General features: G+C 38.0%; 1 protein-coding gene across 25 annotated transcripts in view; it reads left to right on the top strand.

The window, feature by feature from the left end:
- ANK2 (ankyrin 2) overlaps positions 1 to 21037 on the top strand; it is a 700765-nt gene that overhangs the window by 512795 nt on the left and 166933 nt on the right. For all 25 annotated transcript variants that reach the window (XM_070371962.1, XM_070371966.1, XM_070371983.1 and 22 more), the window contains one exon: positions 429 to 527. In XM_070371962.1, the coding sequence (XP_070228063.1) occupies positions 429 to 527 (99 nt within the window). The remainder of the gene's footprint in view (positions 1 to 428; positions 528 to 21037) is intronic.

Below are 21037 nucleotides of genomic sequence, written 5' to 3'. Positions count from 1 at the left end.
TTTCTTCACCACTTAAAATTCCTAGGTTTCTCTACATAGAGAAATGAATTCAGATAAACTCTTTTTTTTTAGTTAACTTTATCTTAGGGTAGGACTTTTTTTGTTGTTGATTAAATAACATGAATGGTAATATTGTCACTCACACACACATATGCACATACGTCCCAAATTATTTACTTCAGTAAGATCTCAGTCTTTCCATGTTCCTCACAGTAAACCAAGATTGTACAGAATAGAGAAGGAAAACATTGTATAGAATGGCCAATGTTTGATGGTAAAAATTATTTTTTCCTGAGGTGGGCTGCTATCTTAACAGAATGACAAGTTTTAACCACTTGAAATAACCAGCAAAATTGAAACTATCTGTACATTTTGATTTCTACAAGGTTTAGAAGCCTCTTAACATTTTCTATTTTGTTTCAAAATAGAAAGGAAATACTGCTCTTCACATTGCATCTTTGGCTGGACAAGCAGAAGTTGTCAAAGTTCTCGTCAAGGAAGGAGCCAATATTAATGCACAGTCTCAGGTATTACATTCTGATTTTCTATAATGTAAAGAAATTTAAATTAACCTTGTGAAATTGATTTAATATGTTTAGCCAGCTATTGGGTACATAAATTTACTATAAACACTCTGTGATTTATTTCAGCCAAGTTATTTTACTAACTCATACCATTTCTGATTTTCATTTTGTATCATCTTCCTCTTTTTTTCTAGCTTTTTTCTCTTTTCTTTTTATTTTGTATGACATTGTTATGTTAATTTCTACTATACAGGAAAGTGATTCAGTTTTACATATATATGTATACATTCTTTCTCACATTCTTTTCCATAGTTTATCATAGTATGTGAATATAGATCCCTATGCTGTATAATGGGACCTCATTGTTTATCCATCTAGAGATAAAATAGTTTGCATCTGCTAATTCTGGACTCCCAATCCATCCTTCCCCCTCCTTAGCAACCACAAGTCTGTTCTCTGTCTGTGAGTCTTTATTTGTTTTGTAGATACGTTCATTTGTGTCATATTTTAGATCCTACATATAATTGATATCATATGGTATTTGTCTTTCTCTTTCTGACTTATTTCACTTAGTACATCATCTTCCTGTTAATATAACTGAAAATTTGACAAAATTTGACAAGTTCACAGTCTATCATTGTCTTTAAGTGCATTAAAAAGTGATATAGTGTTTTTCCTTGAAAGTAACATCTGTGAAAGATGAATTATTCATGCAAGTTATGTCACTCTATAAAGTATTTTCTTTCCTTAAATTAAAAAAATTATCAAAAATTAATAGTCCAGTGGAGAATCTGTTTTAAAGTGGGAGTCATACTCCTTTGGGTAGTTTCATGTCAAATGCGGGCTTTACAGATCTCCTTAGGGAAATAGAAAAATTCAAGACCCACAGCCTTATGGTGCATGTTATACTAATTATATGGTATAGAGAATGATAATCTTAAAATGAAACTAATTACAATTTTGAAATAATAAAGCACCATACTACAAACTTGATCCCTGTTTTTTCTAGTTGAAAGGTCGAGAAATATTGGTTTTCCCAAAGCTTTATTCTGTTTCTATTATAATTTATGCAGAAATTGAGGTGCATATCTTTGAAATTAAATCCATTTGTTCTGTTTTTAAAGTTTTTAGCCTTTCTAGTAACATAGACCACACCAGGGTGCTATTGGCAAAATAAACCAGTTCCTCTCTGTCCATTCCTTGGGTTAATCTCTTCAGCTTGCCTTTGAAGACCTTTGTACAGGAATATATATTACCTATAGTGCTCATTCATTCATCACATAGACATGGCTCTGCTTGGATAAATGACACAAGTTCTGGACCTTAAAACACTAGTGGGTGGAACTTAAAATCAGCCCTATTTTCTTTGACCTTAATTGTAGGGAAGAATCTGTTGAAATTACAACAGACAAAACATTATCAATTTTTATCTCTACTTCACAGTGTTTTGAATAATCACTTTTCCCTTTATAATCCATGTTTTAAGTGTGCATCAACATTTTAACACTTATTGAGAATATGCCATATTCTAAAATCTTTGTTAAATGAAATTCTTTAAAAAATCGGTGTCATTGTAAAGAACTCTAGTATATTCTATAAAGTATAATGGCATCTTGGGCTTAGAGACATAGGACACTACAAAATTGACTGCTCCAAAGTAAGGGATAAAAACGTCTTTTCATTCATGTTGATGTTTCATTGAAACCAACACAGTACTGTAAAGCAATTATCCTTCATTTAAAAATAAATATTTGGCAAAACTAATACAATTTTGTAAAGTTAAAAAAAAATAAAAAAAATAAAACCAACAACAACAAAAAAAGTTAAAAAAAATTTTTTTAAAAAACAGACAAACTTTTCTTCATAGCTAGAGAGTATCTTTTTGCTTTAGAGCAGAGTTTCACAAACTTTAGCCTGCATCACTTGCATGACTTGTTAAAACACCTGTTTCTGGGCCACACCTCAGAGCTTCTGATTTAGTTCTGATGAGGGACTTGAGAATTTTCATTTCTTACGGATTCTCAGCTAATGCTGATGTTGCTAATATAGGGACCGCACTTTGAGAAACTCTGCTTTGGAGAGAATGTAAGAGAAAACTGAGTGTAAGGATATTGCAGTAAGATTGTCTAAATACAGATTCAACTGCATATGATACATCAGTAGTCTGTGACCTTAAAAAAAGCATGGAAACAGAAGCCATCCTTTGCCCATAGGAGGTTGCTTTTGATGGAAAGTTAACATATATGTTGGTACTGGATATCTGTCAAAAGAACTTGCCTACTTTCCTCAAAATGGTCAACTAAGCATAGTAATTTCATATAAGCTGACAGGTATCAAATGCTGTAAGGTAAAAACTTGTTAAAAGTTATATCAGTTATTTTACTGTCTATTAGATATTATATGCTTTGGAGACTTTTCAAAGAAAACAAACCATTTAATCAGTGATTTGCTTTCAGTGTCAAGGAGGCTGTTCTTTATAGTCACACCATGCCAGATTATAACAGATCTTAAAGGAAAATATGTATTATCTTTGAGATTAAAATAATTTTTATTTGTCTGTATTCAGTTAACTCAATTTAGGTTTATATTGTAGGGAATACTGACAGATAGCTTCACACTAATTTCTATATTTTCATATATTTTTGTGAGAAAGTTTTAGAGTAAGAAAAATTCATAATTAAAATTTAGTTTTTCTGAATGCCTAAATCATTTGATAAGATCTATAACACTATTCGCTATATTAAATTTAGGTAGCCATCACTACCAATTAACAAAAATTATTATAACTTAGAATATTTTATAATTTATAATTGAACTTAAAATGCTGTGATTTATTAAAACAGATTGATTATTTTGCCATGTGTGTGAGCAAATTCCAAAGGCGTCATTTTAAGGATTGTTGAAGGGGAATGCGAGCCCTTCTCCACGTATGACTCTTGTCGGTGGTGGCTTGTTAAGGTACAGATTTCTTGTGTGACAACAGTGAATGTCAGGTGAATCAGTAGGAACTGTGCTTATGATAGTTGGACACTCACTCCCTTTTGAGAACCAAAAAAAGAGCATAGGAATCCCAGATGTATAATGTAAATCCTGAATTTTGTACTCAAATTATGTCTTCTACTTCTTTGTAAGAACCAAATGCATGGCGAATGCAGAATCGTCTGTCACTATAGCATCATGGGTTACTGCACTGTAGTTTGGCTTTGACAAACTTCTGAGTTATTTGGAAATGGAGCACTAAGGTTTTTGTTGAATTGAGAAAGGAGGAAACTCTGAAAAGCCCCAAGGAACCATCACTGAGTCAACATTTAGAGACTCCTAGGTTATGGAGATGTATGCCTCTATGGAGTCCTATGCATTCTCTACATAAACAGTGAGATCCGTGGGAGGCTTACCTTCAAATGGCACCGTGCCACGTTTGGTAGGTGGTGTCCTTCATTCAAGAAGAATTCCAGAACTCCAGCAGGAGCAACTTAAGTGTTTTAAATAGAACTATGTGATGGATACAAAAACAGTCAACAAATGATTCTTTGTTCAGCAGTGGTAGCAGTGTGGTCTCTACTGAGTCAGTTCTTGGTGCGATTTTAAGCCTCGCCTTGACGACGTAGCTCCTTGGCTTGGTTCTTTGGTCTCCTGTATTTAGTGGTGTGAAGATCTCATCAAGACCTCAGTTCTACCTTCACTACAGACCCCAGAGAATAATTTTTTTCTTCTGGCTAAAATCCTATTAAGGTCTAAATAAGCTGATTCTCCTGAAGCAGAATCCATGCAAAAGGTTTAATGTGAAAAATTTTTAACTAGTATTTGTTGTATAAATATACAACAATATATAAATGCTGTATCTTTGGAGAATGTTCAAAATATGAACATGTGCAATTTCTGCAAAGATATGTGGCCTGAGAAATCTCCCCTATTTAATTTCCTCTATCAACATGTGTTAACAGAGAAACATTTCTCTATCAACTCTTGTTCCTCAATAAGTGTATGTTTTTAGATCTTTATTATAGTCTCTCTATATAAAATTATTAAAATAAGAATGCTGCTGCTGCTGCTAAGTCACTTCAATCGTGTCTGACGCTGTGCGACCCCACAGACTGCAGCCCACCAGGCTCCCCGGTCCCTGGGATTCTCCAGGCAAGAACACTGGAGTGGGTTGCCATTTCCTTCTCCAATGCATGAAAGTGAAAAGTGAAAGTGAAGTCGCTCAGTCGTGTCCGACTCTAGCGACCTCATGGACTGCAGCCTACCAGGTTCCTCGGTCCATGGGATTTTCCAGGCAAGAATACTGGAGTGGAGTGCCATTGCCTTCTCCGAATGACTGCTCTAATAGTAGAACAAAGTGACTTAAAATGTGTATTTGGTTTTTGATTTTACAAAGAAAACTAGCTTATCTTATTTATATTTTACCACAGCTTTAAAAAAAGCAAACTGAGCTCTAGAATAGGTGATACCTCCATACAACTGAGGGATATTATGGAGCATGGGGAGAGAACTTGTGGTCAGCTGCAGCTCTCTAACTTTTACCTTCATTCAGTGGAGCCCATAGTGTTTGAGTTCCCTGGCAGTCATAGAGAAAGGAAAATGTGATTTCATTAGAAGAATATCCAGGGAGCTGAGTGTGGCTTGGAAGACATTCCAGATGCCAAAGAACTGCAGCCCAGTTGTAATACCTTGCATTTAGATGCTTAATTGTAAAAAGTCTTTTCATGTGTTATTTAATTTCATTTTTTTATAATTATGTGAATCAGCAATGATTATCCTTATTTTGGATATGGGGAAAACTGAGGCACAAATAGGAAAACCAAGGTCTCATCCTCAATTAGTGATGGAGCTACAGACGCACGGCCGTATGGTATGGCCCCCTTCCTTCCACAAATCTTTAGGATACTTCACTGTTTCTCATTGAGCTGTCGCTACACCTTCTGTCTCCTCTAAGGAGGTCCAAGACCTACTTACCTCCCACCAGAGCCAGGTCTATGGCTTAATGCCATCCATTCTCTCCTGGTCTGGTCACTCAGATGCTAAGGAATACTGAAAGGATTCCGCAAAAGCTAGACAACTAGCACACAAAGGAGTTCATTAGCACTGTGACACTCAGCCATCCATTTTTTACAGAGTTCTTTTACCAAACAACTTTTAACAAATGGAATATTTTATACTTTCAGAAATGTAGTTTGTGATTTTTTTGATTCATTTTTCTTATCTAGTCTACGTTGTTCTACTTTTTCTTGGAATTTCTTGTGTTCAAGTTTTTTTATGAGGCCTTCAGGAACACTGTAGTTTTTATTTTATTTTAATGGTGAGTGCCAAATAAGATATTCTGATTGGCTATTCTTGATACCATATTTTACTAAATTTAGTTCTATTTTCCTTGAATCCTTTTGCCTATTTTATGATCACTACTCTTTGTTTGTTAAATCCTTGAAATTTTATTCTAGAAGAAGACTTTTCAATTTGTAACACAAACATGATTACACCACTATTTTATTAGCTTTCAGACATACTATGACCAGTTGCAAGATTAAATATCCATCGACTACTCCACCAGATTTACAAGGGTTCATATACCATGCTTCCCAGGTGGCTCAGTGGTAAAGAAATCCGCCTGCCAATGCAGGAGATGTGGGTTCAGTCCCTGGGTTGAGACCCCCTAGAGGAGGAAATGGCAACCCACTCCAGTGTTCTTTCCTGGGAAATACCATGAACAGAGGAGCCTGGGGGCTATAGTGCATGGGATTGCAAAAGAGTTGCACACGACTTAGTTAACAAACAACAACAACCACCACTATATGCAAAGATGAGTATCTTTTCAGGTATGGCTTCCAATAGATTTGTCTTCATTGGCGCTCACTCCTTGTCTCATAATTTGGATTGGACTGTAAAGAGGAAGAAAGCCTACATAGTTGGCCGCCATGCCCACTACAGCAAATTGCTTCCATATGACCACAGAGCCATCCTTGGCTCTCAAAACAAAAGCTCAGAATGGGACATTCCATTCTGTCTCTCTCTCTGTCACACACACACACAGTATAAAATGGGATCCATGATCACACATTTCAAAAAATATTTCATTTTCAGTTTTTTTCCCAAATATATACATATGATTCTTAATAAGGGTTGGTTTTTTAATTAGGAAAATTGCTATAGTAATACAAATTCTCTGATGTTAAGATGATGACACATACTTGCATTTACCTGGAGGTAAGATTGAAGTCAGATTTTTTTTTTTTTTTTTTTTTGACTCTGAAAATCAGTTTACTGGGTGATTACAGGTTTGCAAGAGTATCTGCATTCTTTACCATTCCAAGTTAAATGAAGGTAATATGCTTTCTCCAGTCTCTACCCTCCAGTATGATTGGAGAAATGATGAGGATTCATATATATATTTAAAAATTGCCTTGAATGGAATTATTGTCTCAGATCCCAGTACTATTCTAACATTAAATTTATTAGTCTGCTAAATACGCACACATATCTGAAAAGACATGGTAATATTTTCATTTGTAGTAAAATAAAGCAAATTCAAAATTTTTAAAATAAAATTAATACACGTATTTTGTCTTTCTGTTCATCCTTCTGAAGACAGGTGAGGTAGAAAGACTGAGTGCTAATTTTCATTTTTTCCTGAAACTTGAATGAATTAAGGCATCAGTTCAGTTCAGTTCAGTCGCTCAGTCATGTCCGAGTCTTTACAACCCCATGAACCACAGCACACCAGGCCTCCCTCTCCATCACCAACTCCCAGAGTCCACCCAAACCCATGTCCATCGAGTTGATGATGACATCCAACCATCTCATCCTCTGTCATCCCTTTCTCCGCCTGCCCTCAATCTTTCCCAGCATCAGGGTCTTTTCCAATGAGTCAGCTCTTCACATCAGGTGGCCAAAGTATTGGAATTTCAGCTTCAACATCAGTCCTTCCAATGAACACCAGGGCTGATCTCCTTCAGAATGGACTGGTTGGATCTCCTTGGATCTCAAGAGTCTTCTCCAACACCACAGTTCAAAAGCATCAATTCTTCGGCACTCAGCTTTCTTTATAGTCCAACTCTCACATCCATACATGACCACTGGAAAAACCATAGCCTTGACCAGATGGACCTTTGTTGGCAAAGTAATGTCTCTGCTTTTGAATATGCTGTCTAGGTTGGTCATAACTTTCCTTCCAAGGAGTAAGCGTCTTTTAATTTCATGGCTTCAGTCACCATCTGCAGTGATTTTGGAGCCCCCAAAAATAAAGTCTGACTGTGTTTCCATTGTTTCCCCATCTATTTGCCTTGAAGTGATGGGACCAGATTCCATGATCTTAGTTTTCTGAATGTTGAGTTTTAAGCCAACTTTTTCACTCTCCTCTTTCACTTTCATCAAGAGGCCCTTTGATTCTTGTTCACTTTCTGCCATAAGGGTGGTGTCATCTGTGTATCTGAGGTTATTGATATTTCTCCCGGCAATCTTGATTCCAGCTTGTGCTTCCTCTAGCCCAGCGTTTCTCGTGATTCCCATCTCTTTCAGAATTTTCCACAGTTTATTGTGATCCACACAGTTAAAGGCTTTGGCATAAGTAATAAAGCAGAAATAGATGTTTTTCTGGAACTCTCTTGCTTTTTCCATGATCCAGCGGATGTTGGCAATTTGAGCTCTGGTTCCTCTTTCTTTTCTAAAACCAGCTTGAACATTTGGAAGTTCACAGTTCACGTATTACTTAAGCTTGGCTTGGAGAATTTTAAGTATTACTTTACTAGCGTGTGAGATGAGTGCAATTGTGTGGTAGTTTGAGCATTCTTTGGCATTGCCTTTCTTTGGGATTGGAATGAAAACTGACCTTTTCCAGTCCTGTGGCCACTGCTGAGTTTTCCAAGTTTGCTGGCATATTGAGTGCAGCACTTTCACAGCATCATCTTCCAGGATTTGAAATAGCTCAACTGGAATTCCATCATCCCCACTAGCTTTGTTCATAGTGATGCTTTCTAAGGCCCACTTGACTTCACATTTTAGGATGTCTGGCTCTAGGTGAGTGATCACACGATCGTTATTATCTTGGTCATGAAGATCTTTTTTGTACAGTTCTTCTGTGTATTCTTGCTAACTCTTCTTAATATCTTCTGCTTCTGTTAGGTCCCTACCATTTCTGTCCTTTATTGAGCCCATCTTTGCATGAAATGTTCCCTTGGTATCTCTAATGTTCTTGAAGAGATCTCTGATCCTTCCCATTCTATTGTTTTCCTCTATTTCTTTGCATTGATTGCTGAGGAAGTCTTTGTTATCTCTCCTTGCTATTCTTTGGAACTTGCATTCCCTTTTCTCCTTTGCTTTTGGCTTCCAGTCTTTTCACAGATATTTTTAAGGCCTCCTCAGACAGCCATTTTGCTTTTTTGCATTTGTTTTTCTTGGGGATGGTCTTGATTTCTGTCTCCTGTACTATGTCACAAACCTCCATCCATAGTTCATCAGGCACTCTGTCTATCAGATCTAGTCCCTTAAATCTATTTCTCACTTCCAGTGTTTAGTCATAAGGGATTTGTTTTAGGTCATACCTGAATGGTCGAGTGGTTAAGCATCATCACATCTAACTCTTTGGTAGATGTCCATGTATTCATTCCTTCACAAGCCGATCCAAGTCCTCTATTACTGCATTTTAAAGGAACTAAATTTGTAGTAAGGTAGTACTTGTAGGGAGAAGAGTAACATGGCAAAGATAGCTCCATATTTCTCTTAATAAATGTGGAGTTCGAATTTCATAGAGGACTCCTTTTTTTTTTTCTCTCATTCTGAGGTAATATGGAGGATAAGCTACTCTGGCAGTAAGTAGGTATAATAGCATTGTAGCAGTTTGCCTCTTATTTCAGATCTCAGAGCTCAGAGCTCAATGTGTACATTCCACAGCAGCTAAGATGCTAGGTGAAGCCATTGGGAAGACCTCAAAAGAATGATCCTTCAAGGCAAAGATCACAGAAAAAAAATTGACATTGTAATGGTCAAATATGTAATTACAATTGGAAAAAAATATGCAATTACAATTGTAATTTTGAAAATATGACACTAAATAAAACTTGCCAATAGAAAATTGTTGGAAGTAATCCTTTACTCCTTTCCTCACATACTCAGCAGGTATTTGTTGGCTAAAGATATGATGATTTGGTGGAGACGAGGGTGGTGGAATTGGAGGAAATGATGACTGATCTCTTTTTTTAAAACTTATAATTTTTCAAATTTTCTTTTTCCCCCATGTTTATTAAGGTATAAATGATGAATAAAATTGAGAGTTAGTTGAAGTGTACCACATGATAATTGGTTATATATATTCTTTGTGAAAGGATTCCCCCCCAAGCTGTCAAGTTAATTAACAATCCGTCACCTCAAATAGTTCTTCCTCCTTCCTCTCTGTCTTCTCTTTCCTTCTTTCTCTCTTCCTTCATGCCTCCCTTCCTCCTCTTCTTTATTTCTTTCTTCCCTCCCTTCTTTCTTTTATAAGAACATTTAAATTCTATTCTCTTAGCAAATTTACATTATACAAGTGTTATCAGCTATAGCCACCATGTTATACTTTAGATCCTCAAACTTTATTCACCTTATAATTGAAATTTCATACCCTTTTACCAACCTCTGTTTCTCTCATCCCCCAGCTCCTGGCAGCTACTTTTCTACCCTCTTTATATGAGTTTGGGTTTTTTTTTTCAGATTGCACATATAAGTGATACCGTGTGATATTTCTCTTTCTCTGTCTGACTTACTTCATTTAGCATGATTTCCTCCAGTGACCTGTTCTCTTAAAGAAAGGAGTTACTATTACTATTAGGGATAAGAGGAGATAGTGTGTGCTACGGCAAGATGAAATACTGCATCCATGAGCCTATAATAAATCTGAGGGTTAAAACATTAAGGGGAAAATGAGATATATATGAGGCCTGAGAGAGAAAGTCAGAGCCTATGGGACCCTGTGAACCGTGTTGAGGATTTTGTTTTAAGCTATTTATCCTAAGCCCAGTATGAGGTGGAGATGGGAGATAACATAAGACTTAGATTTTGGAAAGGTCACCTGCTACAGTTCAGAGAACAACTGGGAGGGAGACAGGACAGATGCAAAGCAGACTCTTTGGAGATGATTGCAGAGGTCGACTCTAGCCAATAGGTGATGTTAGCTTAGAGTGGAGTGCTTGCTGGTGCTTTGTGTGATGGAGAAAGGGAACTGCTTTGATGGAGATGTAGGACCTCGTTCGTCACTCGGTCATGGTGGCATACAGTAGGTGAGGAAGAGGATGGTGACAGTGATGACCTTTGGCTTTCTCGTCTGTCAGCCGCTATGGGTGGTGATGCAGTCCATTGATATAGAGGACGCTGGATAAGGACAAGGTTTTGTTTGTGTTTTTGTTGTCAGGGGTGGGGTGGGTAAAGAACATGAGTTTTAGGTGCTAGTTAGACATCCAAGAGGAGATTTTAATGGCACACTTGAGCTGCAAGTCTGGAGTTCAGAGAATTCTGGAATGAAATGAAGACATTTATGGGTCATCTGACAGATTAGTTATTGAAGCAGTGGACTTCAATGAGACTGCCACAGCAGTGAAGCCAGGGAGAGGTGGAGGAGGGTCTAGGTTTTAAGGAAATTTTTCATGTTGAAGAAAACTTGGGACATATGGCTAAAAAATGGAAAATGTTATAGTAATTGTCTTGGAGATTCTGGGTCCTTAATGTAAAGTGAGTGAAAAATAGCACGTTTTGAAGAATTAGAATGAGAACCATTTAAGACCAGTGTAATGAGCACTTGATTTAAAGTTGAACAGACTTCAATTTAAGAGTAATTAAGAGCATCAACTCAGGAGTCAGATAATCTGGAATTCCAAATCCTGCCTCACTGACTAACCTTGTGATTTTGGGCAAGTTCCTTATCATATCTGTGTCTGGGTTTACTTATCTGTAAAACAGGAGTAACTATAGTACGTGAATCTAGGATTATTGTGAGGATTGAAGTATGGAGCACAATCCATGGTACATTGTTGTTATTTTTATTCTTTTTGTTGTTAGCTTCATGGGCATGGGAAGGATATCACTCTGTGTGGGAAGCAATGGTTCAGTTGTTATTGATTCATTAGGCCCTAAATTACTTTTCCTCTTTTTATTAAATTTATTGATTCTTAGGAATAAAAGCATAGGGCGCAATCTAAGTTTGCATTCACAGGTCAAGCATAGTGTAAAAGAAAGTAGAGCAGGTAACAACTACTGAAGGAAACCTGGGAACCACTGAAAACAACAACAAAAAAAGAGAAGCCAAGAGAAAACCAAAAATATGAAACTATATCAAGGCCTTTTAAACAGATCAGAGATTTGCAACTTATACACCTACTTCAGTTCTGATTAACAAGTGATTCTTGTATCAATGTGCACACCATGTATTGTATATAATGACAAACATTCTAACAGTCATGAATTTGTTAGTTGTGCCATTTTATAACTCAGACATTTGATGACTGGACCAACTGCAAAGACTTTGGAGATGGCCCATCTTTTCCTTTATTCTAATGTGTCACTCATTAGCAATTAAACAGCTTTGCAGTTTGGAGCTAGGTTCAGTATACTATAGAGAAGGAAATGGCAACCCACTCCAGTTTTCTTGCCTGGAGAATTCCATAGACAGAGTAGCCTGGCAGGCACCAGCCCACAGGGTTACAAAGAGTCGGACAAGACCGAGCGACCGCCACTCACTCCCTCACTCAGTGTATTACACCTTCCATGGATACTTTGGTGTTTTTTCTACTTTATAAAATTGTTTTGAAGAGCTTTTGACCTTCTGTATTCACTGTATTTTGTGCTTTAGCAAAAACAGTAGAGGTAATAGGGTGGGGACAGTATTCTATTTTGAGGGTAAGTCTCCTGTGGATGAACTATTAAGTATTTGCTTTATTTGGGGGCTGTGAGTTCCTAGCATTCTCTCTTTATGTCCCTCACCAATTATTATAGTTTAGACGTGAAAGAGTAGTATTAGAGACAGCCTAGCTTTAGCACTAATTATAGGAATGTGAGGTCCTAGAGCCAAGTGTCTTACCCAAAGTCATGTTGGTGTCGCTTGTCTTCTGATATCCGGTTAAATACTCCATGTGATTTGAGTGTCTAGCTCTTTATCTTAACAAGTAACATGGGAATTTATTCTTATTGTAAACAGTCAAAACAATGCAAAAGTATACTTAAAAAGCACTAATTCCTGTTTCCCAACTACCATGCCCTTCCTCAGAAGTAATTATTTTTCTGGTTTCTTTCTATGCAGTTAAACTCTCTTTATACTATTTATACATTATAATACTTCATAAGTATTTGCATTTTTATTGTCCCTTAATAGAACTTTTTAGGTGTGTGTGTCTGAAACTCTGAAAAGCCCAAGGAAATTTATTGAGAATATTGTATTATTCCTCGCTGCATTATTTGTGCAGAGATCAGCCATTTCTTCATTTTATAGAGAGGAAATTGAGAATTTAGATAACACTCATGGTATCAAGCGATTTTGTTTATATCTCAGACATTGATTGATTATATAACCATAATTGAAGGTGAAAATTAGCATCTACATTATGTCTTAATTTTTTAAACTTTCATATTTGGTACAATTCCTCATAATTCTTTTCAAGTGTTATTCTAACCCATATCTTTAAAAATTTTTTATTTACGTATTGTTGGCCGTGCTGGGTCTTTATTGCTGCGCACCAGCTTTCTCTGGTTGTAGTGAGCAGAGGGTTATTCTTCTTTGCAGTGCGAGGCTTCTTACTGTGGTGGCTTCTCCTGTTGCAGAGCTCAGGTTCTAGGCACATGGGCTTCCGTAGTTGCAGCTTGCAGGCTTAGTTGCCCTGCAGCATGAGGAATCTTCAAGGACCAGGGATTGAACCCATATCCCCTGCATTGACAGTCTGATTCTTCACCACTGGACCACCAGGGAAGTCCTCTAACTAATGTCTTAAGTATTCATTTATTTTCTTATTTGCGAAAATTTGCAGCGCCAAATATGCAAGAGGCCTGGGTTCAGTCCCTGGGTTGGGATGATCCCCTGGAGAAGGGAATGGCAACTCACTTCAGTGTTCTTGCCTGGAGAATCCCATGGACAGAGGAGCCTGGTGGGCTACAGTCCATGGGGCCACAAAGAGTTGGATATGACTGAGTGACTAACACACACAGACACACACACACACAAGCAGTGCCCAGTAATATACTGCACGTGTAAAATACTACAAACTTATATGTAAATATATTACGCCATTGGGGCTTCCCAAGTGGTGCTAGTGGTAAAGAACCTGCTTGCCAATACAAGTAGACGTAAGAGACGTGGGTTTGATCCCTGGGTCTGGAAGATCTCCCAGAGAAGGGCATGGCAACCCACTCCAGTGTTCTTGCCTGGAGAATCCCATGGACAGAGAAGCCTGGTGGGCTACAGTCCCTAGGGTCACAGAGAGTCAGACACGACTGAAGCGACTTAGCGCTGGAACATATTACAGCATTAACTATAGCATAACTACGTATGTGTTATAACTGAAATCTTAGATTATTTCTACTTTTTATGTCCACTCTTGAATCCATAAAAGCAAATACATGTTTTTAAGATATTGAAATTTCCTATAACCACTTTTGACATTGCATAGGTAGGCAGCATAGTAAAGTGGATGAGAATACAAATTCTGAAGCTAGATTATCAAACTCTTCTACTTTCTCCTCATGTAACCATGCTTCAGAGTCTCCCTCTCTAAAGTGAAAGTGAAGTCGCTCAGTCATGTCCGACTCTTTGCGACCCCATGGACTGTAGCCTACCAGGTTCTTCTGTCCATGGGATTTTCCAGACAAGAGTACTGGAGTGGGGTGCCATTGCCTTCACCATTCCCAACCCAGAGACTGAACCCATGTCTCCTGGGTTGTAGGCAGACGCTTTACCATCTGAGCCACCAGGGAAGTCTTCCTCTCTAAAAGGGGCATAATAATAATAGTACTTCCCTCACAGAAGTTGTTGTGAGAATTAAACTAGTTAAGTCATGTACAGCACCTAGAATGAGGCCTGGCGTAAGACTCAATGACTGTTAGCTGTCATTATTGCTGGATTCAGTGACAGTGCATTTGTGTAGTAACAGCCACTCACCATGCTCACTGCTGCCTGTTCTTAGCACAGTGAAGAATGTGACAAAATCAGTTCATTGACATAGATTAAGAGATTGCTACTCACAGTGAAATCTGTAGTTCACATGACTGGCTTTTTCCATGTGCTCTTCAGAACACTGCCATTTGGCTGCATAGTTATTCTAAGCATAGATACAGTAGTAATTTACTCGGTTAAGTAATTGAATGATCAGGTCTTTTAGCCTATAAACATCGATTACCCAGAGACCCTCGCAGCTTCATACTAATGGATTAAAGAATGAGAATTCTCAATTTAGATATTCTGGACAGTGAACATTGAAGTACAAATAGCAAAATGTGGTTATAACAAAATGCAATTATTTTGAAAATCACTTTCAGAGGCAAATTCCAAATGTTGAAAATTCTAAATAGAATACCATAAACCTTATAAGGATGGTTTACATTTTGCTTATAGTACAATAATAAAAAATCTTTTTGAAAATATCTAAAATATAGTGCTAGTATACCTTAGTTAGAATAAGGTATCAATGTAGCTAAAGTCCCAAGTTGAAGAGAAAGTTTAAATTCTTTAAAAAACATCCAAAATGTTTGATTGATATGGACTGGTTTTCTTTAAAGTTCCATACTACATTTATTATTTGGGCAGATAGCACTTTTCAGGATTAATTGGTGGTACTTTTAAGGGTTGTTTTAGTCCTTAACTACTCATATTTTTGTATCTAACATTGTAGTATCATTTTAAATGATGTTTCAAGCATGTATTTAAATTAAGAAATTAAAATCTAATTTTAATAATGTAAAAAATATTCAACTAGTAATATTAGGCTGCTTATGAAGGAATATACCAAAAACCACTGAAATGTCAGCCTAAATGTTAAAATATTTGAAGTATTTTCATTAAAGTCTGCAACAAAACAAAAGACTCTTATTTGTGATACTATTCAACATTGCATTCAAGCCCTAGCCAATGCCATGAAATAAGAATATGATACTAATGCATATATATGGAATTTAGAAAGATGGTAACAATAACCCTGTATGCGCGATAGCAAAAGAGACACAGATGTATAGAACAGTCTTATGGAGTCTGTGGGAGAGGGAGAGGGTGGGATGATTTGGGAGAATGGCATTGAAACATGTATAATATCATACGTGAAATGAAACGCCAGTCCAGGTTCGATGCATGATACAGGATGCTTGGGGCTGGTGCACTGGGATGACCCAGAGGGATGGGATGGGAGGGAGGTGGGAGGGGGGTTCAGGATGCGGAACACGTGTACACCTGTGGCAGATTCATGTTGGTGCATGGCAAAACCAATACAATATTGTAAAGTAATTAGCCTCCAAATAAATAAATAAATTTAAATTTAAAAAAAATCTGCCTGGCTATCATAGACATGTCAGAGAGAAGTAAGCACAGAAATCTTCCTTCTAATAGTGTCAAACTTCTGTCTAGCTGGTAACACAATCCCTATTGTGTCATGGCATAAGCAGTGATGAGTCAGTGATTGAGTCAGTGATGCCTCCAACCATCTCATCCTCTGTCATCCTCTCCTCCTGCCTTCAATCTTTCCCAGCATCAGGGTCTTTTCCAAAGAGTCAGTTCTTTGCGTCAGGTGGCCAAAGTATTAGAGTTTCAGCTTCAACATCAGTCCTTCCAATGAATATTCAGGACTGATTTCCTTTAGGATGGACTGGTTGGATCTCCATGCTGTCTAAGGGATTCTCAAGAGTCTTCTCCAACACCACAGCTCAAAAGCATCAATTCTTCAGTGCTCAGTTTTCTTTATAGTCCAACTCTCACATTCATACATGACTACTGGAAAAACTATAGCTTTAACCAGATGGACCTTTGTTGGCAAAGTAATGTTTCTGCTTTTTAATATGATATCTAGGTTGGTCAAAGCTTTTCTTCCAAGGAGCAAGCATCTTTTAATGTCATGGCTGCAGTCACCATCTGCAGTGATTTTTAGGCCCCCCAAAATAAAGTCTGACACTGTTTCCACTGTTTCTCCATCTATCTGCCATGAAGACATGAGACCGGATGCCATGATCTTAGTTTTTTGAATGTTGAGCTTTAAGCCAACTTTTTCACTCTCCACTTTCACTTTCATCAAGAGACTCTTTAGTTCCTCTTCACTTTCTGCCATAAGGGTAGTGTCATCTGCATATCTGAGATTATTGACATTTCTCCTAGCAACCTTGATTCCATCTGTGCTTCTTCCAGCCCAGCGTCTCTCATGATATACTCTGCATATAAGATAAACAAGCAGGGTGACAATATACAGCCTTGACGTACTCCTTTTCCTATTTGGAACTAGTCTGTTGTTCCATGTCCAGTTCTAACTGTTGCTTCCTGACCTGCATACAGGTTTCTCAAGAGGCAGGTCAGGTGGTCTGGTATTCCCATCTCTTTCAGAATTTTCCACAGTTTATTGTGATCCACACAGTCAAAGGCTTTGGCATAGTCAATAATGCAGTAGATCTTTTCCAGGAACTCTCTTGCTTTTGCGATGATCCAGTGGATGTTGGCAATTTTATCTCTGGTTCCTCTGCCTTTTCTAAATCCAGCTTGAACATCTGGAAGTTCACGTTCACATACTGTTAAAGCCTGGCTTGGCGATTTTGAGTTTTACGTTGCTAGTGTGTGAGATGAGTGTAATTGTGTGGTAGTTTGAACACTCTTTGGCATTGCCTTTCTTAGTATTGGAATGAAAAGAAACTGACTTTTTCCAGTCCTGTGGCCACTGCTGAGTTTTCCAAATTTGCTGGCATATTGAGTGCAGCACTTTCACAGCATCATCTTTTAGGATTTGAAAGAGCTCAACTGGGATTCCATCACCTCTACTAGCTTTGTTCATAGTGATGCTTCCTAAGGCCCACTTGACTTCACATTCCAGGATGTCTGGCTCTAGGTTAGTGATCATACCATGGTGATTATCTGGGTTGTGAAGATACTTTTTGCGTAGTTTTTCTGTATATTCTTGCCACCTCTTCTTAATATCTTCTGCTTCTGTTAGGTCCATACCATTTCGTCCTTTGTTGAGCGCATCTTTGCATGAAATGTTCCTTGGTATCTCTAATTTTCCTGAAGAGATCTCTAGTCTTGCATCTATATTTCACTTCCACTGTATAATTGTATGGGATTTGATTTAGGTCATACCTGAATTGTCTAGTGGTTTCCCTTACTTTCTTCAATTTAAGTCTGAATTTGGCAATAAAGAGTTCATGATCTGAGCCACAGTCAGCTCCTGGTCTCATCTTTTGGCTACAAAGAATATAATCAGTCTGATTTCGGTATTGGCCATCTGTTGATGGCCACGTGTAGAATCTTCTCTCGTGTTGTTGGAAGAGGGTGTTTGCTATGACCAGTGCGTTCTCTTGGCAAAACTCTATTAGCCTTTGCCCTGTTTCATTCTGTACTCCAAGGCCAAACTTGCCCGTTAACTCCAGATAGTTCTTGACTTCCTACTTTTGCCTTCCAGTCCCCTATAATGAAAAGGATGTCTTTTTTGGGTGTTAGTTCTAGAAGGTCTTGTAGATCTTCTTAGAACCATTCAAATTCAGCTTCTTCAGCATTACTGGTTGGGGCATAGACTTGGAACACTGTGATATTGAACGGTTTGCCTTGGAAATGAACAGAGATCATTCTGTCATTTTTGACATTCCATCCAAGTACTGCATTTCGGAGTCTTCTGTTGACTATGAGGGCTACTCCATTTCTTCTAAGGGATTCCTGCCCACACTAGTAGATATAATGGTCATCTGAGTTAAATTCCCCCATTCCAGTGCATTTTAGTTCACTAATTACTAAAATGTCGACGTTCACTCTTGCCATCTCCGGTTTGACCACTTCCAATTTGCCTTGATTCATGGACCTAACATTCCAGTTTCCTATGCAATATTGCTCTTTACAGCATCCGACTTTACTTCTATCACCAGTCACATCCACAACTGGGTGTTGTTTTTGATTTGGCTCCATCCCTTCATTCTTTCTGGAGTTATTTCTCCACTGATCTCCAGTAACATATTGGGCACCTCCTGACCTGGGAAGTTCATCCTTCAGTGTCCTATCTTTTGCCTTTTGATACTGTTCATGGGGTTTCAAGGCAAGAATACTGAAGTGGTTTGCCATTCCCTTTTCCAGTGGACCATGTTTTATCAGAACTCTCCAACATGACCAGTCCATCTTGGGTGGCCCTGCACAGCATGGCTCATAGTTTCATTGAGTTAGACAAGGCTGTCGTCCATGTGATCAGATTGGTTGGTTTTCCAAGGCTGTGGTCCATGTGGTCAGATTGGTTGGTTTTCTGTGACTGTGGTTTTCAGTCTGTCTGCCGTCTGATGGAGGAGGATAAGAGGCTTATGGAAGCTTCCTGATGGGAGAGACTGACTGAGGGGGAACCTGGGTGTTGCCACAGGCACAGGAATAAGAGATATAAGGCAATGGAATATGTTTAATTAACCCCGGAAAACTGTATGTGGGGCTGTAGACTCCAGGAGAGACGCTGAACCCCTACTCTGTGATTTACTATTTGTATGACCTTGGGCTTGTTACTGAAACTCTCATTGACTCCATATCCTTGACTTTAAAATAGGGATAATTGTATTTACTGCACAGGGTAAGTATAAAGATGCAGTGGGTTAGTGCACGTAAAGTGCTTAGAACAAGTACCTGGTATACAATAAACGCAATATTCTCCTGTTGTTAGTTTAGCCACTAGTCATGTCCAACTCTTTGCCACCCTGTGGACTGAGTCCACCAGGCTCCTTTCTGTCCATGGGTTTTCCCAGACAAGAATATTGGAGTGGGTTGCGATTTCCTTCTTCAGGCAATTGTCCCAATCCAGGGACCGAACCCATGTCTCCTGCTTGGCTGGCTGATTCTTTACCACTGAGCCATCTGGGAAGCCTACATGCAATTTATATGTTAGCTATTATCCTAATTATTAGATATATTGGTATTATCTGCTTAAGTTATTAAATGAGAGATAAATGGTATGGAGATTAGTTTAGGACAATATCTGTTATTTTGGATGATTGTCCATTCCAGCTATGAGGTCATTATATTATCTGGAGAGAAGCAAAGGAAAGATTTCACAAAAATTTTATCTTTAGTGATTAATATATAACTTTTCCTTGATATAATGTAGGTTGACACAAAGGGCATGAAGTTGAAAGATGAGAAAAGGAACTTGCTACAAACAGCAAGGAAGAAAAAAAGGCTATATTCATTGAACACATACCATATGCCAAGCATTGCTGTTGCTGCTGGCAGTGCATGGAAAAGAATCTGTTTTATCAACTTTTTCATAGTTAAAACAACCAAACTGGAAAGTATCACCTTTCTCTTGTATTTTTTTGAAAATTTATTTTTAATTGGAGGATGATTGCTTTACAATAGTATACCTTGTGTTATCTTTATCTAATAATTAATTTTCTCTTTTCCATTATTTCAACATAACTTACACTTTCAGTTCAGTTCAATTCAGTTCAGTTGCTCAGTCGTGTCCGACTCTTTGCGACCCCATGAATCACAGCACGCCAGGCCTCCCTGTCCATCACCAACTCCTGGAGTTCACTCAAACTCATGTCCATCGAGTCAGTGATGCCATCCAGCCATCTCATCCTCTGTCATCCCCTTCTCCTCCTGCCCCCAATCCCTCCCAGCATCAGAGTCTTTTCCAATGAGTCAGCTCTTCACATGAGGTGGCCAAAGTACTGGAGTTTCAGCTTTAGGATCAGTCCTTCCAAAGAACACCCAGGACTGATTTCCTTTAGGATGGACTGGTTGGATCTCCTTGCAGTCCAAGGGACTCTCAAGAGTCTTCTCCAACATCACAGTTCAAAAGTATCAATTCTTTGGCACTCAGCTTTCTTCACCATCCAACTCTCACTTCCATATATGACCACTGGAAAAGCCATAGCCTTGACTAGCCGGACCTTTGTTGGCAAAATAATGTCTCTGCTTTTGAATATGCTATCTAGGTTGGTCATAACTTTCCTTCCAAGGAGTAAGCATCTTTTAATTTCATGGATGCAATCACCATCTTACACTTTAAACCACAATGTTTAATAAATTTTCTTAAATATGATTTCATAGTGGAAAAAGCTGTTCTTTTTGTCTTGTTACACGTGAAAAACACATTTTGAAGGCTAAAGATAAGAAAATAGCTTGCTTAGAAAAATCCTATTTTTTCTTTTTCAACTGTTAAACTAAGCTACTGTCTCCACATTTTCTTGGTACATTTCAAGTCCTGCCCTCTTAATATATTACTTCGTGTAAAGAGCAAGCTATTTTTGGCAAAATTATTACATGACTAATATTTGTCATCATATTTCAGTTTCCTGAGGAAATTATTAAAACAGTATACATTTTCCTGAACCATTTTACCAAATTTTTTGTCACC

This window comes from Bos mutus, chromosome 6 (genome assembly GCF_027580195.1).
Source record: "Bos mutus isolate GX-2022 chromosome 6, NWIPB_WYAK_1.1, whole genome shotgun sequence".
NCBI classification, from domain to species: domain Eukaryota; kingdom Metazoa; phylum Chordata; class Mammalia; order Artiodactyla; family Bovidae; genus Bos; species Bos mutus.
This window is presented reverse-complemented; position numbering and strand designations above follow the sequence as displayed.